This window comes from Nycticebus coucang, chromosome 17, assembly GCF_027406575.1.
Source record: "Nycticebus coucang isolate mNycCou1 chromosome 17, mNycCou1.pri, whole genome shotgun sequence".
Lineage (NCBI taxonomy): Eukaryota > Metazoa > Chordata > Mammalia > Primates > Lorisidae > Nycticebus > Nycticebus coucang.
This window is the reverse complement of record NC_069796.1, coordinates 51,395,681-51,413,926: the sequence shown is the minus strand read 5'-3', so window position 1 is coordinate 51,413,926 and position 18,246 is coordinate 51,395,681. Positions and strand designations below refer to the sequence as shown.

General features: G+C 39.8%; 1 protein-coding gene across 2 annotated transcripts in view; it reads left to right on the top strand.

The window, feature by feature from the left end:
* SLC36A2 (solute carrier family 36 member 2) overlaps nucleotides 1-18,246 on the top strand; it is a 37,499-nt gene that overhangs the window by 7,226 nt on the left and 12,027 nt on the right. For both annotated transcript variants that reach the window (XM_053567430.1, XM_053567429.1), the window contains exons 5-7: nucleotides 3,431-3,515; nucleotides 7,017-7,235; nucleotides 9,110-9,208. In XM_053567430.1, coding sequence (XP_053423405.1) covers nucleotides 3,431-3,515; nucleotides 7,017-7,235; nucleotides 9,110-9,208 — 403 coding nt within the window. The remainder of the gene's footprint in view (nucleotides 1-3,430; nucleotides 3,516-7,016; nucleotides 7,236-9,109; nucleotides 9,209-18,246) is intronic.

Below are 18,246 nucleotides of genomic sequence, written 5' to 3'. Positions count from 1 at the left end.
GCGCTCACTCCTTTGCTATGGGGCTTTAATATTGTCCACTCTTTTATTCAACCTCATTTATCCAGCTGCTACCATGTATCAGACTCTGGAAATGCCAGGGGGGAACAAGACAAACGGCCAGGCTTTGCTCTCACAGAACCTATAGTCCAGTGGGAAAGCAGACATTAAATAGCTTAGAACACAGTTATTTCATAAGCATTGGGATAAGCATGATGAAGGAGAGACGCCCTGGTGACCATGGAGCAGGTTAGGAGATGTGTGTCGGCTGCAGGGAGAAGGGGGCTTCCTAGATGGAACAGCTGAGATGAGTCCCAAGAATGAGGAACTACCTGGGGAAACAGAGCAGGGGTCTGGAGGAGGAAGAGGGGGTGTGAACGCCCTGAAGCAGGCAGTTAACTGTGACAGTCTTAAGGTTCAGGAAGACCAGGGAGCTTGAGGGCAGAGAGTGAGGGAGGTGGAACTGAAGGAGCCAGGTGCCCTACCAAGTTGTACATTTTAGACCCTCTTAAAAGTTTTGTTCTTTTCTTAAAGGCAACAGGAAGCCTTTGGAGGGTTTTAATCAGGGAGGTCATCGTATTTGCAGTGTCTTAAGATCTGTCTGTCTTCTGTGAGGAGAATAGAATTTACAGGAGCAAGAGTAGACTGAATTAGATCCACAAGGAGGCTGTGGACAACAAACAGACAGTGGACAATGGTGGCTGTCACAAATCTGGTCATGAATGGGATCCAGGGATTGAGAGAAAATAAAAGAGTCCTGGTTGACTCATTTCTGATAGCTTCTATTTGGGGCAAGTTGGGTTGCAGGGACCTGAGAGACATTCACGTGAAGTCAAGCAGGTGTATGTAGGTTTGAACCTATCTTCAAGCAGGAGAGCAGAATGGAAGTCATCAGCCATGAAGCTGTGGGCAGAAAAGGTCTTTTAGGGAGAAGTGAAAAGAAAAGAGAGGAACTAACCAAGACTTTTAGGACTCTTTGTTGAGCTGAATGAAGTCTTCCTCTCTGAAAATCCCACATTTTGGCTCTCGGGGATGACAGAGAATGCATCAACACCCTTCATCCTCTGGTACTTAGGACTAAATCTACTCCTTTGTTTTTGTTTTCAGATCTGTCCCCACCCCATCTACCTCCTCTTTTGGAGCACCAATTCTAGATTGTCAAAGTCTCCCTTGAACTGTGATGTCCCAAAACTGTAGTGCTTGTGGTGTGCCCCTGCCCGTGGGATGTAGTCTAGATGGCATCATGGGTCAGGCACCACCCTTAGCCCGAAGCCCATACTCAACCAAGTCAGCCTGTGAGCAGACTCAGAAGGTGATGGGATAACAATCAGAATTCTCCAGCTTGGGGACCTGCCATAGCCCCTCCAATCCTTCTATTCACTGAACATATAAAGAAGCTTCTCTTACTCCATATAGGGACCTTGTTCCACCAATTATCACCTCTCCTCTAGCTGGAACTCCTTAACTATGGGCTCTTCCTGTCAGTGTTTGATGTGTTCACCTATGTCCATCTTAAAAATAATAAGTAAATAAAGTTTCCTGGACTTTACCCATTGCAGCCACCGTCATATCTTATGTTCAATATAGATTATTCAACCAATATACAGTGTGTCCATAAAGTTCATGTACATTTTAAAAATAAAGTTGCACATGAACTTTACGGACACTGCGTATATACTGCTGGACGCCAACAGTGTATCAGGAGGTGTGTTAGGCAATGGATCTTTAATGATGAACAAGATGGGCCCATCAAAACTGGAGCTTCTGGAAAGAATAGACCACTCTCTGACTTCACTTTCTTACATTCTGTTTGCCTCTTTCACAGGTCACCTGGCTTTACTGCTCTTATAATTCTACTAAAGTTCTTTCTACCAATGTCCTAAGAGACCTTCTTATTCTAGAGAACCTCTCAGTAGCAACAGGTACGACTGACTGTTCTTTTCTTCAAACGTTCTGTCCCCACTTGGCTTCTATTAAACCTCTTTTCCCCTAGTTTCCTTCCTACCTTTCTGGCCATTCCTTTGCATCGTTTTGTAGGCAACTTTATTTCTATTAAATGTCTTCAGAACACTGTTTGAAACATTGCTTTCTCCTCTTCCCACTCTGCACACTTTCCAACACTGATCTGCCGTCTCAAGGCTTTATCCATTACCTACAACGTGACAGTCCAGCCCCAACATATAGTCTCAACTCAACAATTCTTTTTTTGGGGGGGGAGGGGAGGGGAGAGACAGAGTCTCACTTTACCGCCCTCAGTGGAGTGCCATGACATCACAGGACTCACAGCAACCTCCAGCTTTTGGGCTTACGCGATTCTCTTGCCTCAGCCTCCCGAGTAGCTGGGACTACAGGCGCCCGCCACAACGCCCAGCTATTTTTTTGGTTGCAGTTTGGCCAGAGCCGGGTTTGAACCCGCCACCCTCGGTATATGGGGCCAGGGCCCTACTCACTGAGCCACAGGCGCCGCCCTGTCTCAACAATTCAGGCACTGAATGTGTCACTTCTTCCCCTTCTCCTAAAACTGTTCTTCCTTCTGAGTTTCCCAGTTCATTTTGCTGTCCGGGCCAAAAACTTATAAATCACCTTAGATCATTTCCTTTCCATTCTCCCTGCAGATATGATCACCAAGTACTATAAATTCTAGGTCGCGACTCGTTCTTAAAATGCTTTAATGCTGTCATCCTAATGACCATGTTTTTGTCCAGGCTGCTGTCATCTGTCATCTCCATTATTGAAAGAATCTCTTTTCCATTTTCCCGCCCTCATTCTTGCCCCTCCAATGGACTCCCCATGTGGCAGCTAGAAAAATCTTCGTGCTTCCCCTCCTCCTCCCCTTCGTTCTTCATCTTCTTCCTCTTTTTTCTCTCCCTCTCTCTTACTTCTTTTCCCTAGGAGACTTTCACTCAGGTATGTTTTTCTAAGAAGGCTTTCTGCCTGCCCATGATTTGGCTAAAATGCCCTTTTACCTAATGCCATATTGTGATAATTTTTGTTCATCTCACCCACTAGTCTATAAACCACTGGAGGAAGGGACTGTGTGTATCCTCAGTCCCTAACTTAGTGTCTGGCATATGGTAGAAAATAAATTTTTCATGTTAGTGATAGCTAATAGAAGCATTGTGCCTCCTGTCCTACATTAAATAGTATCAATTATGAGGAATACCGCAGAGCCAGGTATTGGGGGAGGATCCTCACCATGAAGATTTTGCCACTTGCTGAGCTGAGAATGTGCGGGTATTGGAAAACCATTTATTAAAAGGAACTGTTGTTACTTCACTTCTTTGCCCCATTTATTGATTATGGTAAAAGGACTGAGGGGGTTGGTCAAGGGCCATAAACCTCTGGGGACAGAGGGAAGAATGGCAAGAAATGAAACCAACAAGTCAACGTTTTTATGACTAGTTGTCTTTCTCTCTCTCTCCCACCCTTCTAGGCACATTGTGAGCTTCTTCCTTATCATCACCCAGCTGGGCTTCTGCTGTGTGTATGTTGTGTTTCTGGCTGATAATTTAAAACAGGTAGAGTCTTCTAGAGAATATGGGAGATAAAAAGACATGGACAAGAAGGCTCCTCTGCTAGTTGTTTATTTAACAAGTTGCTTCTTCTATCAACCAACAAAAGAAGTTAAACTAGATATCATCAAAGAACCTTGCCTCCCCCTGTTCACATATTTGCAGATTTCTGTGTGGTTACTTTTGCCACAGTACCCTTTGTCCTGTATCTTAGACCTGTCCTCAAGATTAGTCTCTAACAGGCAGTTCCTGTGGCTCAGTGGGTAGGGCGCCAGTCGCATGTACTGAGGGTGGTGGGTTCAAACACAGCCTCAGCCAAACTGCAACAAAAAACTGGGCGTTGTGGCAGGCACCTGTAGTCCCAGCTACTCCAGAGGCTGAGGCAAGAGAATTGCCTAAGCCCAGGCTGCTGTGAGCTGTGATGTCACGGCACTCTACTGAGGGTGATAAAGTGAGACTCTGTCTCTTAAAAAAAACAAAAAAGATTAGTCTCTAACATCCAACAGTAGAAGGATCCTTGGATTTTGTCAACCTCTTGCCTTGGAGCTTAATTATACTATAATGTTTCTAAAATTGATATGGGTTTTTTTGTGATCATACCTGACCCTCTTTAGACTCTTTTTACCTATAGCTACTTAATCTATGGCTTAACAGCTGTTGTCCCTAGGAAGTCTTGCTGATCTAATTTTAAAGTTATCTTGCAGCAATTTGAGCAAAATAATGTGGTTAGGAATGGAAGCCTTCCTTAAGCAATATGCTTTAAAAAGAAAACGATTTGTAGGGCTCTTTTTCTGCTTATAGCAGTAATACAAGAAACAGAAATGTAAAGAAGTTAGAAAGAAGAAAAAAGAAGTAAGAATTCAGAATTAGCTTGTATTATGTCAGGTACAGTGCTGACATTTTACGTACTTTTCCTCACTTCATCATGATCTTACTGAAGAAGATACTGTGATTATTCCTACTTTGAGAATTGAGGCTATAAACTCTACAATGTATGTATGGTCACAGAACCGAGATTAAAAACCCAGGCCCACGTGAGGCCCACCAGAGCTCAAGTTCTTAAACACTATGCTGTATTTATTCTCCAAAGAAAACAAAATAAAATAAAATTACACTCAATCCAACTACTCATGGTCAGAATTTAACATTAACCAGTTAGCATCCTGTAATGTCCTTATATTTTGTAACGTAATTTGTAATAGTTTCATACTATTCCATCATACAGGTTGACCATAACTTAATAGATCTTCTATCGCTGAATATTTCTTTTGTTTTCCTTCATTTTTCCACTAAAATATTTTGCAATGGCACCCAAGTCTTTGTGTACTACTTAATTTTATTACTGTATATTTCTTAAAGTAAAATTACTGAGTCAAAGAGCTTGATTGTTTTGAAGACTCTTAAAACACATCACAGACCTATAAATACCATCTGTATTTACTATTATCTGCATTAATTTATCATCTGCATTTATTATCAGGCAAGCCCTGTCTCAAGGAGTTTACAGGCTAAGTGGGGTGTGTTCTAAAACCTAAAAAGTTAAACATCAACGTGATATTTTGGTGCCAGGTCAGGATGCCAATAACACCCTAAGGTCAGAGGTGCTAATTGTGAAGTACACGGCAGTGTTCACTGGAGCAGGGAAGGTCTCCTCCCGGGGGTGCCTCTCAGCTGAGTGTTGAAGGGCAGGTTGGAGGGAAGGAAGACAAAGTGGCAGAAGGGACTAGTGAAAACCTGGAGGCAGGAGAAAGTATAGGCCGTGGGAGAGGAAGAGGCTTTAAGTTTGGATAGAACCCACTATGGAGGGCCTGGATAATATTATTGGTATTTTTCCTACTGTATCGAGGAATCAAAAAACCAAGATTGAATGTTTCATTTATGTATCCATGGCATGTTGTTAGGTGAAAAAGGAATTTTAAAATAAAAGGATTCCAGTCTTATAAAATAAAAAGAATGTGTGTAATACATATAATCAGGGATGTTGTATAGAAAATGTATACATCAATATACTCCAAGGGTAGCATGGCAAGAAATGAAACAGACAAGTCAACTTTTTTTTTTTTGCAGTTTTTGACCGGAGAGAGGTTTGAACCCGCCACCTTTGGCATATGGGGCGGGTGCCCTACTCCTTTGAGCCACAGGCACCATCCCGAAGTCAACTTTTTTTATAACTGGTTTTCTGTGGCTACCCATAGGTACTAAAATTATCAATGCTTTTACATTTTCTTCCTGCTTAACTTTAGTTTCTAATAATTCTGCAGAGGACGGTATTGCTTATATCTTGTACAATAAAACTATATCAGTTAAGTCATGATGATTTTAAATGGAGGGTGGTACCATCGCTCACTCCAACTTTGCAAGGAGGTGTTTATTTTATATGGGGGGTTTCTTATTTATCACAGTGGTTGGGAGACGCTAATGGCTTTCATGGAGTGGAGCCCACACCAAATGTTCTACAATAAATGTTCCAATCCATACAAGGAAGAGTTTTCTTATTCAAAATGCTGATATTGGTCCAATTACAAAAATATTAGGTGTTCAGGTTAATGAAGAAATAGGAAGTGATGGGGGATTTTGGTTACAAGCAAAAGAAACAGATTCTAGGAGAAGTTCAGTGGAAGGATACACATACTAGCTAACTTACAAAATTAAAAAACAGGTCTCAAAAAGAACAGGAACCTGTGCAGCTGAGAGGGTGGGATAGTAGGAAGAATGAGTGATCTCCTCAGGGATCTATTGTCAGAGTTAATTTTTATCCTTTCCCTAGTTCTGTCCTTGTGGTACTTTACTTCAGATTTAGATTCCAATTCCTGGGAGGGATTCTGAATGTCCTAGTTTGAGTCAAAGGCCAATCCTTTAACTCTGTCTTGTGATAATGATTTATAGTCCTCCAAGGCGACATTCAGTGGCCAGAGATAATTCACCAAAAACAAATCAGTATCAGGAGGATGGATTCTGGGTTGCCAAAAGCCAACAAACAGCCCCTGTAAATACAGTTATCTTTTTTTATTAAAAAGATATCTGTGAGGGCCAGGTGCCATGGCTCACACCTGTAATCCTAGCACTCTGGGAGGCTGAGGCAGGTGGATTGCTTGAGTTCAGAAATTTGAGACCAGCCTGAGCAAGAGCCAGACCCCATCTCTACAAAAAACAGAAAAAAAATAGCAGAGTATTGTGGCAGGCATCTGTAGTCTAAGCTACTTGGGACGCTGAGGCAAGAGGATCAGTTGAGCCCAAGGCTGATGTTATGGCACTTACCCAAGACGAGAAAATAACACTCTATCTCAAAAAAAAAAAAAAAAAAAAAGGTGCAGCCTCTTTTGAGGAAGTACTATATGAGGGTTTAGAATAAGAAATTCTAAATTCACACTAACTCACTGTGAGACTTCACACCATGAGACACTCCAACTCTTTATGAGGGAGTTTGATTGAGGGCAAGGCACTTAGCCAACCACATGGTCAGAAGCTTTATCATCTCCTCCTGTCACCTCCCCGTTCCTCCATCAGGTAGTGGAAGTCATCAATACCACAACCTACAACTGCTACAACAACGAGACAGTGACTCGAGCCCCCACCATGGACTCGCGCCTCTACATGCTCTCCTTCCTGCCCTTCCTGGTGCTGCTGGTCTTCATCCGTAACCTCAGGGTCATGACCATTTTCTCCATGCTGGCCAACATCAGCATGCTCGTCAGCCTGGTCATCATCGCCCAGTACATCGCCCAGGTGCGTCACACCACACGCCTGGCTCCTCTGGCATCCAGAGCTTTTGTATCCACCATCAACCAGGCTCCAACCCCTCACTTTCAGCTTAGTACCCCCCTAACCGCAGCATTTCCTCCACAAACGTGTCTCGGAACAATCTCATTCTTCTGCATATCTCCTTGTTCAGGTTGTTTTCCCAAATGCCTACTATTACGTCAGATTCTGAATTTAAAAAATATACACTTTTCAGGGAACAGATCTTGATTGGTGAACTACATAATCATTCCTATAATGGCTGGCAAGCAGCAAAAGGCAGGTTCTTCTATTATAGCTAAGACTGAGTGAATTGCCCATGGGCTATCATTCCTGGCACCCAAAGTTACTCCTAGGGAAGGCAAGAAGAAAGAAAAATATTATTATTTAGTCACAAAAGTATAAATAGAGAGTCTCAAAAACCAAAACCAAATCTGATATGTTATTTACAATATCTTGGAGGTTGAATTATGGGTATTGTTTTTCCCTCAATTTCCTAATTTCCTACCCTTTCTCATTTTTCTTTTGAGTACTACATAGAAATTTAAACCCCAGAAACTCCTTGGCATACCCAATAATTTTTGTATACACTTTTCTCTTTGAGAAGCCACAAAGGGAAAAAAACATGTTATTGTCTATGAAACTTAGTAAAAACAATAAATTAGTCAAACATGTTAGGACAATTACAGCTCAGTCTTTTATTCCTTAGGAGGTACTAGTGAATTCTACAAAATTGTATTTCCTAAGGAGATCACTCTGATTCATTTTTGGACTATTCCAGAGGTTGCCCATTTAGAAAAAAGGTTCTGTAATTATTTTTACATTCTTCCACACACTCTCTCCTTCTTCAATTTATAGCTCATTAAAGGAGAAAGGGCGGTGCGGTGCCTGTGGCTCAGTGAGTAGGGTGCCAGCCCCATATACCAAGGGTGGCAGATTCAAACCCAGCCCCGACCAAACTGCAACAACAACAAAAGATAGTCAGGCCTTGTGGCAGGTGCCTGTCCCAGCTACTCAGGAGACTGAGGCAAGAGAATCCCCTAAGCCCAAAGCTGGAGGTTGCTGTGAGCTGTGATGCCACAGCACTCTACCAAAGGTGACAAAGTAAGACTGTCTCAAAAAAGGGGGTTCTTCATGTTCAGCTAATTACTTTGGGCTCCCTAGAATATTACTGTGTCCATTCAAAGCTGCTCTCAGACACTTTAGGCCAGTACTAACCTATAGTATGTAAGATTTTGCTCTGGAGAGTATTGATAAACCAAAATGCCCCATAAGATACTGACCCTTCAGTGTTTGTCATTATCTTGATATTTCTATCCTCTGGTTCTTTGGTATCATGCAATGCTCAGATCAACCTTGATTACAGCCTACTTCCCTTTGATGTTTTCTAAACTACTTGATATCCAATCTAAAAAATTTCAGGTTTCCTCTCAGAGTATCCCTCTCTTAAAGGAGAATCAAATTTGACCAGGTGCAGTGCAGTGGCTCACCTGTAATCCTGTAATAGCCTGTAATCCCAGCAATCTAGGAGGCTGAGGCAGGAGGATCACTGGAAGCCAGGAGTTCAAGACCAACCTGAGCAAGAGCAAGACCGTCTCTCCTAAAAATAGAAAAATTAAATGAGCATGGCAGCGCATGCCTATAGGCCCAAGTACTTGGGAGGCTAAGGCAGAAGGGTCACTTGAGCCCAGGAGTTTGAGGTTGCAGTGACTTGTGATGAGGCCATTTTATTCCAGCCTGGGCAAGAAAGTGAGACTCTGTCTTAAATAAATAAATAAATATATATATAAATAAATAATTACAGGAAAAGAAAAGAACTCAAATATTTTTTAAAAGTGAACATTGCCCTTTCTCTCCTATAGGATATTCCAGACCCTAGCCAGTTGCCCTTGGCAGCAAGCTGGAAGACCTACCCTCTCTTCTTTGGAACAGCCATTTTTTCATTTGAAAGCATTGGTGTGGTAAGCTTTGAATTGGGGTGGCCTTTCCTGGGTGCTGAAAAGAAGCTCTGGGTTTCTGTGTCTATTGGCCATTGTATTGGGCCTGCTAGAAAATGTACTTGGGAGAAAGTAACCTCTGGCCTCCCTTGGGCCAGTTGTCACCAGCAAGAGAAAAGTAGCTTACAACAGAGAAGCAGTCAGGACGCAGTTTTATTTTTGTCCCAATACATCTGTTAAATATTCATCCTCCATCCACATGAGTTTCCTTATCTTTTACAATTAAGACCAAGGATGGTATACAATTTAAGTTAAAGGATTTGATTAAACAGAGGAGTTTTAAACTGAAAGTACTATATGTGTACAATAGGTTATTATATACTATCCACTTCCACACTTGAGGAAGGGTAGTGCTGATTTATATAATTTTTTAATTGTATAAATTTATGCAATTTTATATATTTAATTTTTTAATATAAGATACTTCAAATTTACATATTGCGAACATACAAATGTACACAAAAAATTCACTTTTTGCGTACGTTCCCCTAGGGTTTGAGAAATGCACAGAGTTACCTAGATGCATTCAGGATACAGAATGATTCTTCCTCATGCTGCTCCTTTATTGAGAGCTTCTTCCTCTACCGCTAACCCCTGGCCACCACCTTCTGTTCTCTGTCTCTGTCGTTTTCTCTTTTCCAGAATGTCATACAAGTGAGATGATACAGTATGTAACCTTTGGAGACCTGCTTCTTTCACTTCGCCTAATGGACTTTAGAGGCACCCCTGTTGTTGCACAGATCAATCACTTGTTGCTTTCTATTACAGAGTGTCCACTCTCTGGGCAGGACCACAGTTTATCAACTCACCTGTGGAAGAATATTGGGGTTGTTTCTAGTTTGGGGAAATTATTAATAATGCTATTATAAGCACTTGTGTACAGGTTTTTGTGTGAACGTTAAGTGTTCATTTCTCTAGGTCACATATTCGTATATCTTTGACTTTGTAAGAAATTGCCAAACAGCTTTCAAAATGGCTGTAGCATTTTGCTTTCCCACCAGAATGCATGGGTGGTCCGGTTGTTCTGCATCTGCTAATGCTTTTATGTATCCTCAGGATTTATTTCAGCCATTCGAATGGGTGTGTAGTGGTATCTGATTGTTATTTAATTTGCATGTTACTAATGACCAGTATTTTGAGCATCTTTTTAATGTGCTTATTTGGCATCTGTATGTCCTTTTTAGTGAAACGTCTGTTCGAATATTTTGCAAAATTTTTACAACTAAATCGTGGGTTTCTTATTGTTGAAAGAGCTATTTACATATTCCAAATGCAAACATCTTATCAGATATGTAATTTCAAACATTTTCTTCGGTCTAGATTGTCTTTTTATTCTGATAACAGTGTCTTTTATAGAGCAAAAATTTTTAATCTTTATAAAGTCAACTTTATCAAAATTTTCTTTTATAGATCCTGCTTTTGGTGATGTATTTAAAAACACTTTGCCTAATCCAAAGTCATAAAAATATTCTTCTCTATTTTCTTCTAAATGTGTTAGAGTTTTAGTTACATATTTAGATCTATAATCTGAGTTAATTTTTACTGAAAGAGTCGATAGGTTGAGGTTTTTATTTTTACTACAATGCCCAGTTATTCCATTGTCATTTGTTGAAAAGACTATCCATTTTCTATTGAATCACCTTTGCATTTTTTGTATAAAGTTCATTGACATATGTATATAGGTCAATTTCTGGACCCCCCTATAATGATTCATTGATCAATGTGTCTATCTTTTCACCAAAACCATGCTATCTTGATAACAAAGGCCTTGTCTTAAATCATGTAGTATAAATGCTCCAGCTTTCTTTCATGTGACATATCTTTTCCCTTCCTCTTACTTTCTTATTGAGATAAAATTCACGTAACATAAAACTCACTGTTTTATTTTTTATTTTTTTTATTTTTTTGAGATAGAGTCTCAAGCTGTCACCCAGGGTAGAGTGCCATGGCATCACAGCTCACAGCAACCTCAAACTCTTGGGCTCAAGCAATTCTCTTGCCTCAGCCTTCTAAGTAGCTGGGACTACAGGCACCCGCCACAACACCTGGCTATTTTTTTGTTGCACTTGTCATTGTTGTTTTAGCTGGCCCAGGCTGGGTTCGAACCCACGAGCCTCAAAACTCACCGTTTTAAAGCACATAATTCAGTAGCTTTTAGTACATTTACAATATTGTGAAATTATCAGAACTATTTAATTCCAGAACATTTCCATCACCCCAAAAAGAGACCCTGTTCCCATTAGCAGAAACTCTAATTCTCCTCTGCTCCCATTTCCTGGCGACCACGAAAATGATATCTGCCTCTGTGGAATGGACTATTCTGGACATTTCACGTAAATAGAATCACATAATATGTGCCCTTTGGTGTCTGGGTGCTTTTACTTAGCAATGTTTTCAAGGTTTATCCATATTAGTATCAGTACTTAATACCTTTACATGACTTAATAATATTCCATTGTGTGGATATACAACATTTTGTTTATTCATACATCAGTTGATGACATCAGATTGTTTCTACTAATTAGCTATTATAAATACTACTGTCAAAACACGTGTACAAACTTCTGTTTGAACACCTATTTCCAGTTCTTTGGGATTACATACCTAGAAATAAGATTGCTGGGTCATATACTTATTCCATTTAACATTTCAATGAACTGTCAAACTGCTTTCTATGGTGGCTGTACTATTTATATTCTTACCAACGATTCATAAGCATCTTGATTTCCCCATATCCTTGCTAACACTTCTTATTTTCTGGGTTTTATTGGTGGTCGTTTATTTTGGATCTTTGAATTTCTTTTTAATGGCCCCTCTATCAAGTGTGAAGTAGTATTTCATGTGCATTTCCCTAATGACTAATGACATTGACCATCTCATTTGCTTGTTGGCAATTAGTATATCTTCTTTGGAGAAATGTCTATTCAAGTTCTTTACCCATTCGTAATTGGGTTGTTTGTCTTTTTGTTATTGAAATATAAGATAGAGATAAATGGATGGACAGATACATATGTGTGTGTATATATATAATTTTTGTGTGTGTTTTTTTTGTGGGGGTGGGCCAATTTGGTTTCTAATGAGGATTCTCTTTTTGACTGTAGATTGGGCCTTCTCACTGCATCCTCCTTAGCACCTTTCCTTCGTTCACACAGTGGGGCTGAAAGGAACTCTCTGGTGTTTCTTTTTAATTTTTTTATGTTTTTAATAACTTTATTTTTTATTTCAACAGAGTTAAGGGGCACAATATTTTTGTTACATGGATGAATTATATCAGGCTAACGTCATGACTTTTAGTGTATACATCAGCAGAATAGTGTACATTGTACCCAAATGGGTAATTTTTTATCCCTCTTACCCCCACTCTGCCCCTTCTTAGTTTCCAACATCCATTATACCACTTTATGACCATATATACTCATCGCTTAGCTTCCACTTATAAGTGAGGATATATGGTATCTGTTTCTCCATTCCTGAGTTACTTCACTTAGGATAATGGTCTCCAGTTCCATCCAAATAGCTACAAAAGGCACTATTTCATTCCTTTTCGTGGGTGTATAGTGCTCTATGGTACGTGTGGTATATACACATTTTTTTAATCTACTCATTAATTGATGGGCACTTAGGTTGATTCCATTTGCAATTCATATATATTTTGAATACTAAATCTTTATCAAATAAATGATTCGCAAATAGTTTCTCCCATTCTGTAAGCTATCTTCTCATTTTCTTGGTAGAATCTTTGGTACATAAAAGCTTTTAATTTTTTTTTTTGAGACAGAGTCTCAAAGTGTTGCCCTGGGTAGAGTGCATGGAGTCACAGTCACAACAACCTCAAACTCTTGGTCTTAAGTGATTCTCTTGCCTCAGCCTCCCAAGTAGCTGGGACCACAGGTGCCCACCACAACACCCGGCTATTTTGGTTGTTGTTGCTGTTGTCATTGTTGTTCAGCTGGCCCAAGCCAGGTTCAAACCCGCTAGCCTCAGTGTATGTGGCCGGTGCCCTACTCACTGAGCTATGGGCACCACCCAAAAGTTTTTAATTTTGATGAAGTCAAATTTATCTACTTTTCCTTTTGCTGCTTGTGCTTTTGGTGTGGTCTACAAATCCATTGCCAAATCCAAGGTCATGAAGATTTACCCCAGTATTTTCTTCTAAGAGTGCTATAGTTTTAGCTCTTACATTTTGGGCTTTGATCCAATTTGAGTTAATTTTCTTTTTTTTATGGTTAAATCATAGCTGTGTACATTGAGTTAATTTTCCTATGTGATATGAGATAAGGATCAAACTTCTTTTTTTTTTTTTTTTTTTTTTGCAGTTTTTGGCCGGGGCTGGGTTTGAACCCACCACCTCCAGCATGTAGGGCTGGCGCCCTACTCCTTTGAGCCACAGGCACCACGCCAAACTTCATTTTTTTTTTTTTGCAGTTTTGGCCAGGACCAGGCTTGAACCCACCACTCCAGGTATATGGGGCCAGCACCCTACTCCTTGAGCCACAGGCACGGCCCAAACTTCATTTTTTTTTTTTTTATATGTGGTTATCCAGTTTTCCCAGCACAATTTCAATAAATTTATTGATTTTGTGCCGGGACAAAATTCATTGATTTTGTGCTAATTTATTTATTAAAATTGTGCTGGGACAAATTCTTTCCTTCTTGAATAGTTTTGGCAAACTTGTAAAAAATCAATGACCATAGACATTTGGGTTTATTTCTGGACTCTTAACTTCTTTTCCATTGATTTATATATCCGTTCTCATTCCAGTATTGCCCAGTTTTGATTACTGTAATTTTATACTATTCTACTTCATAATTTGCCTGTTAACTTTTTGACTATATTTTTTTCTACAGCATTTTAGTAGTTGCTCTAGGGATTATAATATATACATCTATAACTTTTCATAGTTTACTTTGAGTTAATATTTTATCACTGCTAGTAAAGTTTTAAATTTTATAGTCATATAGGTCTCTCTATTTTCCCCCTTTTATGTTGTATTGCCGTATGTATTTAAATACAGTAGAACCTCTATAAGTTGACCACCAAGGGATGGTAACAAACTGGGCAACATAAGGAACAGGCCTACTATACTGTACATGTGGTGCATGTTCAGTCTATGAGAAGTAGCTCAACCTGAGAAGGTAGTCAACTACGTAAGGAGGGGGTCAACCACGAAAGTTCTACTGTATATTAAACGCCAACAGACAAAATGGTAATTTTTCCTTTTTTTGTTTTTGAGACAGAGCCTCAAGCTGTCACCCTGGGTAGAGTGCTCTGACATCACAGCTCACAGCAACCTCCAACTCTTAGGCTTTAATGATTCTCTTGGCTCAGCCTCCCAAGTAGCTGGGACCACAGGCACCCACCACAACGCCCAGCTATTTTTTGGTTGTAGTTGCCATTGTTGTTTCGCAGGCCTGGGCTGGATTTGAACCGGCCAGCTCTGGTGTATGTGGCTGGTGCCTTAGCCACTTGAGCTACAAGCGCCAATCCATAATTTTTGCTTTTAATAGTCATACATACTCCTTGTAATAAACTTACTAAGAGAAAAATCATCTGTCTACCCAGATGTTTACCATTTCTGTTGATCTTTATTTCCGAAAACTCCTTTTCCTCTGGGATCATTTCCCTTTATCATAAGGAACCTTCATTAGCATTTCTTTTAGAGCAGGTCTGATTCTGTTCATTTTCTGTATTCTAAGATCATCTTTATTTTTGCCTTTATTCCTAAAGGATACTTTTACACAATATAGAATTCTAGATTGACAGTACTTTGAAAATATTGTTTCCCTTCTTTTCCCTCCATGGTCTCTCTTTTTTTTCAGATTAACATGAGGGTACATGCGATTAGGTTCCATTGTTAGCATTTGTAAGTAAAGTCCTAGTTGCAGTTGAGTCCTTCACCCAGGAAGTGGCCCATATACCCCTACAATGTACCCATTAGGTGGGAACTTACTGAACTCCCCTCACCCTTTCTGAATTTAATATATTTTTCTCTCCTGTGGGCTTATAGTTGTTGATCTACTAGTTTCAACTTAGTATTGAGTACATGGGATGCTTGCTTTTCTATCCTTTTTTTTGAGACGGAGCCTCACTTTGTCACCCTTAGTAAAGTGCCATGGTGTCATAGGTCACAGCAATCTCAAACTCTTGGGCTCAAGCAATCCTCTTGCCTCAAGCTCCCAAGTAGCTAGGACTACAGGTGCCCACCACAACACCAGGCTATTTTTAGAGATGGTGGTCTCACTCTTGCTCAAACTGGTCCCAAAGTGCTAGGGTTACAGGCATTAATAACCATCACACCTTTCCTGCTTTTCTTTTTCCTTTTCTTTTTGTTTTTGCAGTTTTTTTTTGGCTGAGGCCGGGTTTGAACCCGCCACCTCTGGTATATGGGGCCAGGGTCCTACTCCTCTGAGCCACAGGCACCGCCCAATAAGTGTGGGTTTTTTTGTTTGTTTGTTGCAGTTTTTGGCTAGAGGCCAGGTTTGAACCTGCCACCTCCATTATATGGGGCTGGCGCTCTACTTTTTGAGCCACAGGCGCCACCCCCTTTCCTGCTTTTCTATTCTTGAGATATTTCACTTAGGAGAATGTCCAAATCCATGTAGGTAAATATAAAGATGCAAAGATCTGCAGTTATTAGAATCATTGTTTCTCTGTGTGTAATAATACTGTTTTTCTCTGGTTGCTTTCACAATTCTTTTTCAGATCTTTTTGATCATCAGTTGTATTGCATCTGGTATAGTTTCTTTGAATTTGTCCCATTTGGAATTTACTTCATTTCTTGAATCTGTAAATGTATGTCTTTTACCTAATTGGGGAAGTTTTCGCCCATTTTTAAAGAACTTTTTTTCTGCATCATCCTGTATCACTTCCCTTTCTGAGATTCCAATGACCTGAATGCTACATCTTTTGATATATAATAGTCCCTCACTATGTGCAGGATTGGTTCCAGGACCCCTGCGTATATCCAAATCCTCACCTACTCAAGTTCCACAGTAGGCCCTGTAGAACCTGCATATATAAAAAGTTGGCCCTTCATATTTGCAGATTTAATATTCTGTAAATACTGTATTTTTGATCTGCATTTGGTCGAAAAAAATGTGTGTGTAAGCAGATATGCATGCATGCAGTTCCAATTCATGTTGTTCAAGGATCAGCTGTATATTCCACAGGCTTCTGAGGCTCTGTTCCTTTTTCTAAAAAAGAAATTTTCTCTTTGTCGTTCAGAATTGATAATTCCTATTGATCTGTCTTCAAGTTTACTAACTCTGTTTGCTGTTTGCATTCTACCATTGGGATCTCCAGTCAGGTGGGTTTTTTTTAATTTGTTATTTTATTTTTCAGTTCTAAAATATCCATTTGGTTCTTTAATATTGCTTCTACTTTGCTGAGAACTTATTACTGTCCATTTATTTCAGTAGTGTTCTCTCTTACTTCATGGAGCATGGCTTTATGCTTTAAAGCATTTTAATAATAATTATTATTATTAATATTCATAATTATTAATTATCATTTTATTTTTATTATTATTAATTTAATAATATTTTAAAGTGTTTGCTATTTCTAAAATTTGGGTAATCTTAAGGTTGGCATGTTGTCTTTTCCCTAAGAATTATTGAGACTTTTTATGGTTCTTTGTATGTTGAGTAATTTTAGACTGTATCCCACACATTTTGAAGATTATTTTTTGAGGCTCTGAAACCTGTTAAAATCCTCTTAAAAATGTTGATTTGGGGTTTTAGCAAACCATCAACCTGATTAGATTTAGATCCCACGTTCTGGCTCACCTTCTGTGGGCTGAGATTCCATCTAGTAAAGTTTTCAAAGCCCTTGAAATGATGTTTGGCTCTACCCTGCCTATAGTTGGTGGTCTAGATCATAGTTTCCCATCCATTCCATACATATGCAGCTCAGGTTGAGCCCAGGACTTTATTCACAGATTTAGGCAATAGTTTTCTCCACTTTCCTCTTCTCTGTATTTTCCTGCACACTTACCAGCTTCCAGTGGCCTTTTTCTTGCCTTCTGGCTAGAAATCCAAGGTTTTAGCTTCCCTATGCTGTCATGTACTTCCTGTGACTGAATCTCTCTCTGAGGTTAAGCACTGGGAAAACAGACAGAGGGAAAAAATAATAGTTACTCTTTCCAGGGCCAGCTTCGTGGGCACACTATAGGGCCCCACCTTTGGAAGAATCTTACACTGCTCTGTTTGCAGCATTTTGAAATTCTTCAACAAGGGGTGTTGCATTTTCTTTCTACCCCAGGACCAGTAAATTATGTAGCCAGTTCTGATTCCCCACACTTTCAGACTCCTAAAACCCACTTTCCCAGTTCCTCTGCTCAGAGAGAACTATTTTGTCTCAGATTTTTTAGTTGTCTCAGTGACCATTACGGTCACTAATACACCAGAATGCTCCTTTGTGACTGGAACTTGTCTTGGGGACATGGCCTAGACAGAACACACAGCAACAGAAAAACAAGGATTCTCTCCATAGTCTCTGTCCCGTACAGGGTCCTATTCTAGGTCCTCTGCCCCAAAAGGGACAATTTCTCTTGGAATTTTTTCTGTCTGTATGTATTGTGTAGTTCAAGGATTTGAGTCTCCCTTCAGTTCAAACTGGGATATATATGGGTGGGAAGGGGAGGGATTCAATCCTAGGAATCAGAAAACCCACTGCCATCAGGGTCATTTTTTCCGAGTTTGGTTTCTTTCCCCAAAAAACCTGCTGCTATTTACTTTTCAGAATGCATATAGCTGCCTCATTTATTCTGTCCAGGATTTTTAGTTGTAATCAGTGAGAGCATGCTTACTTCATGAACTGGAAATATTTTATTTTTAGAATTTGGGATACTCATGGCAAAAGGAAGAGTGCAGCAGTCGAGCAACTAACTTTAGAGGCAGAACGTGCCGGAATCTTGTTTCGCCAATGGCTACTCTCTGAACCCCTCTCACTATAAAAATGATGATAATTCAGTCATCATATAGTTGTCCACAAAGTTCGTGTG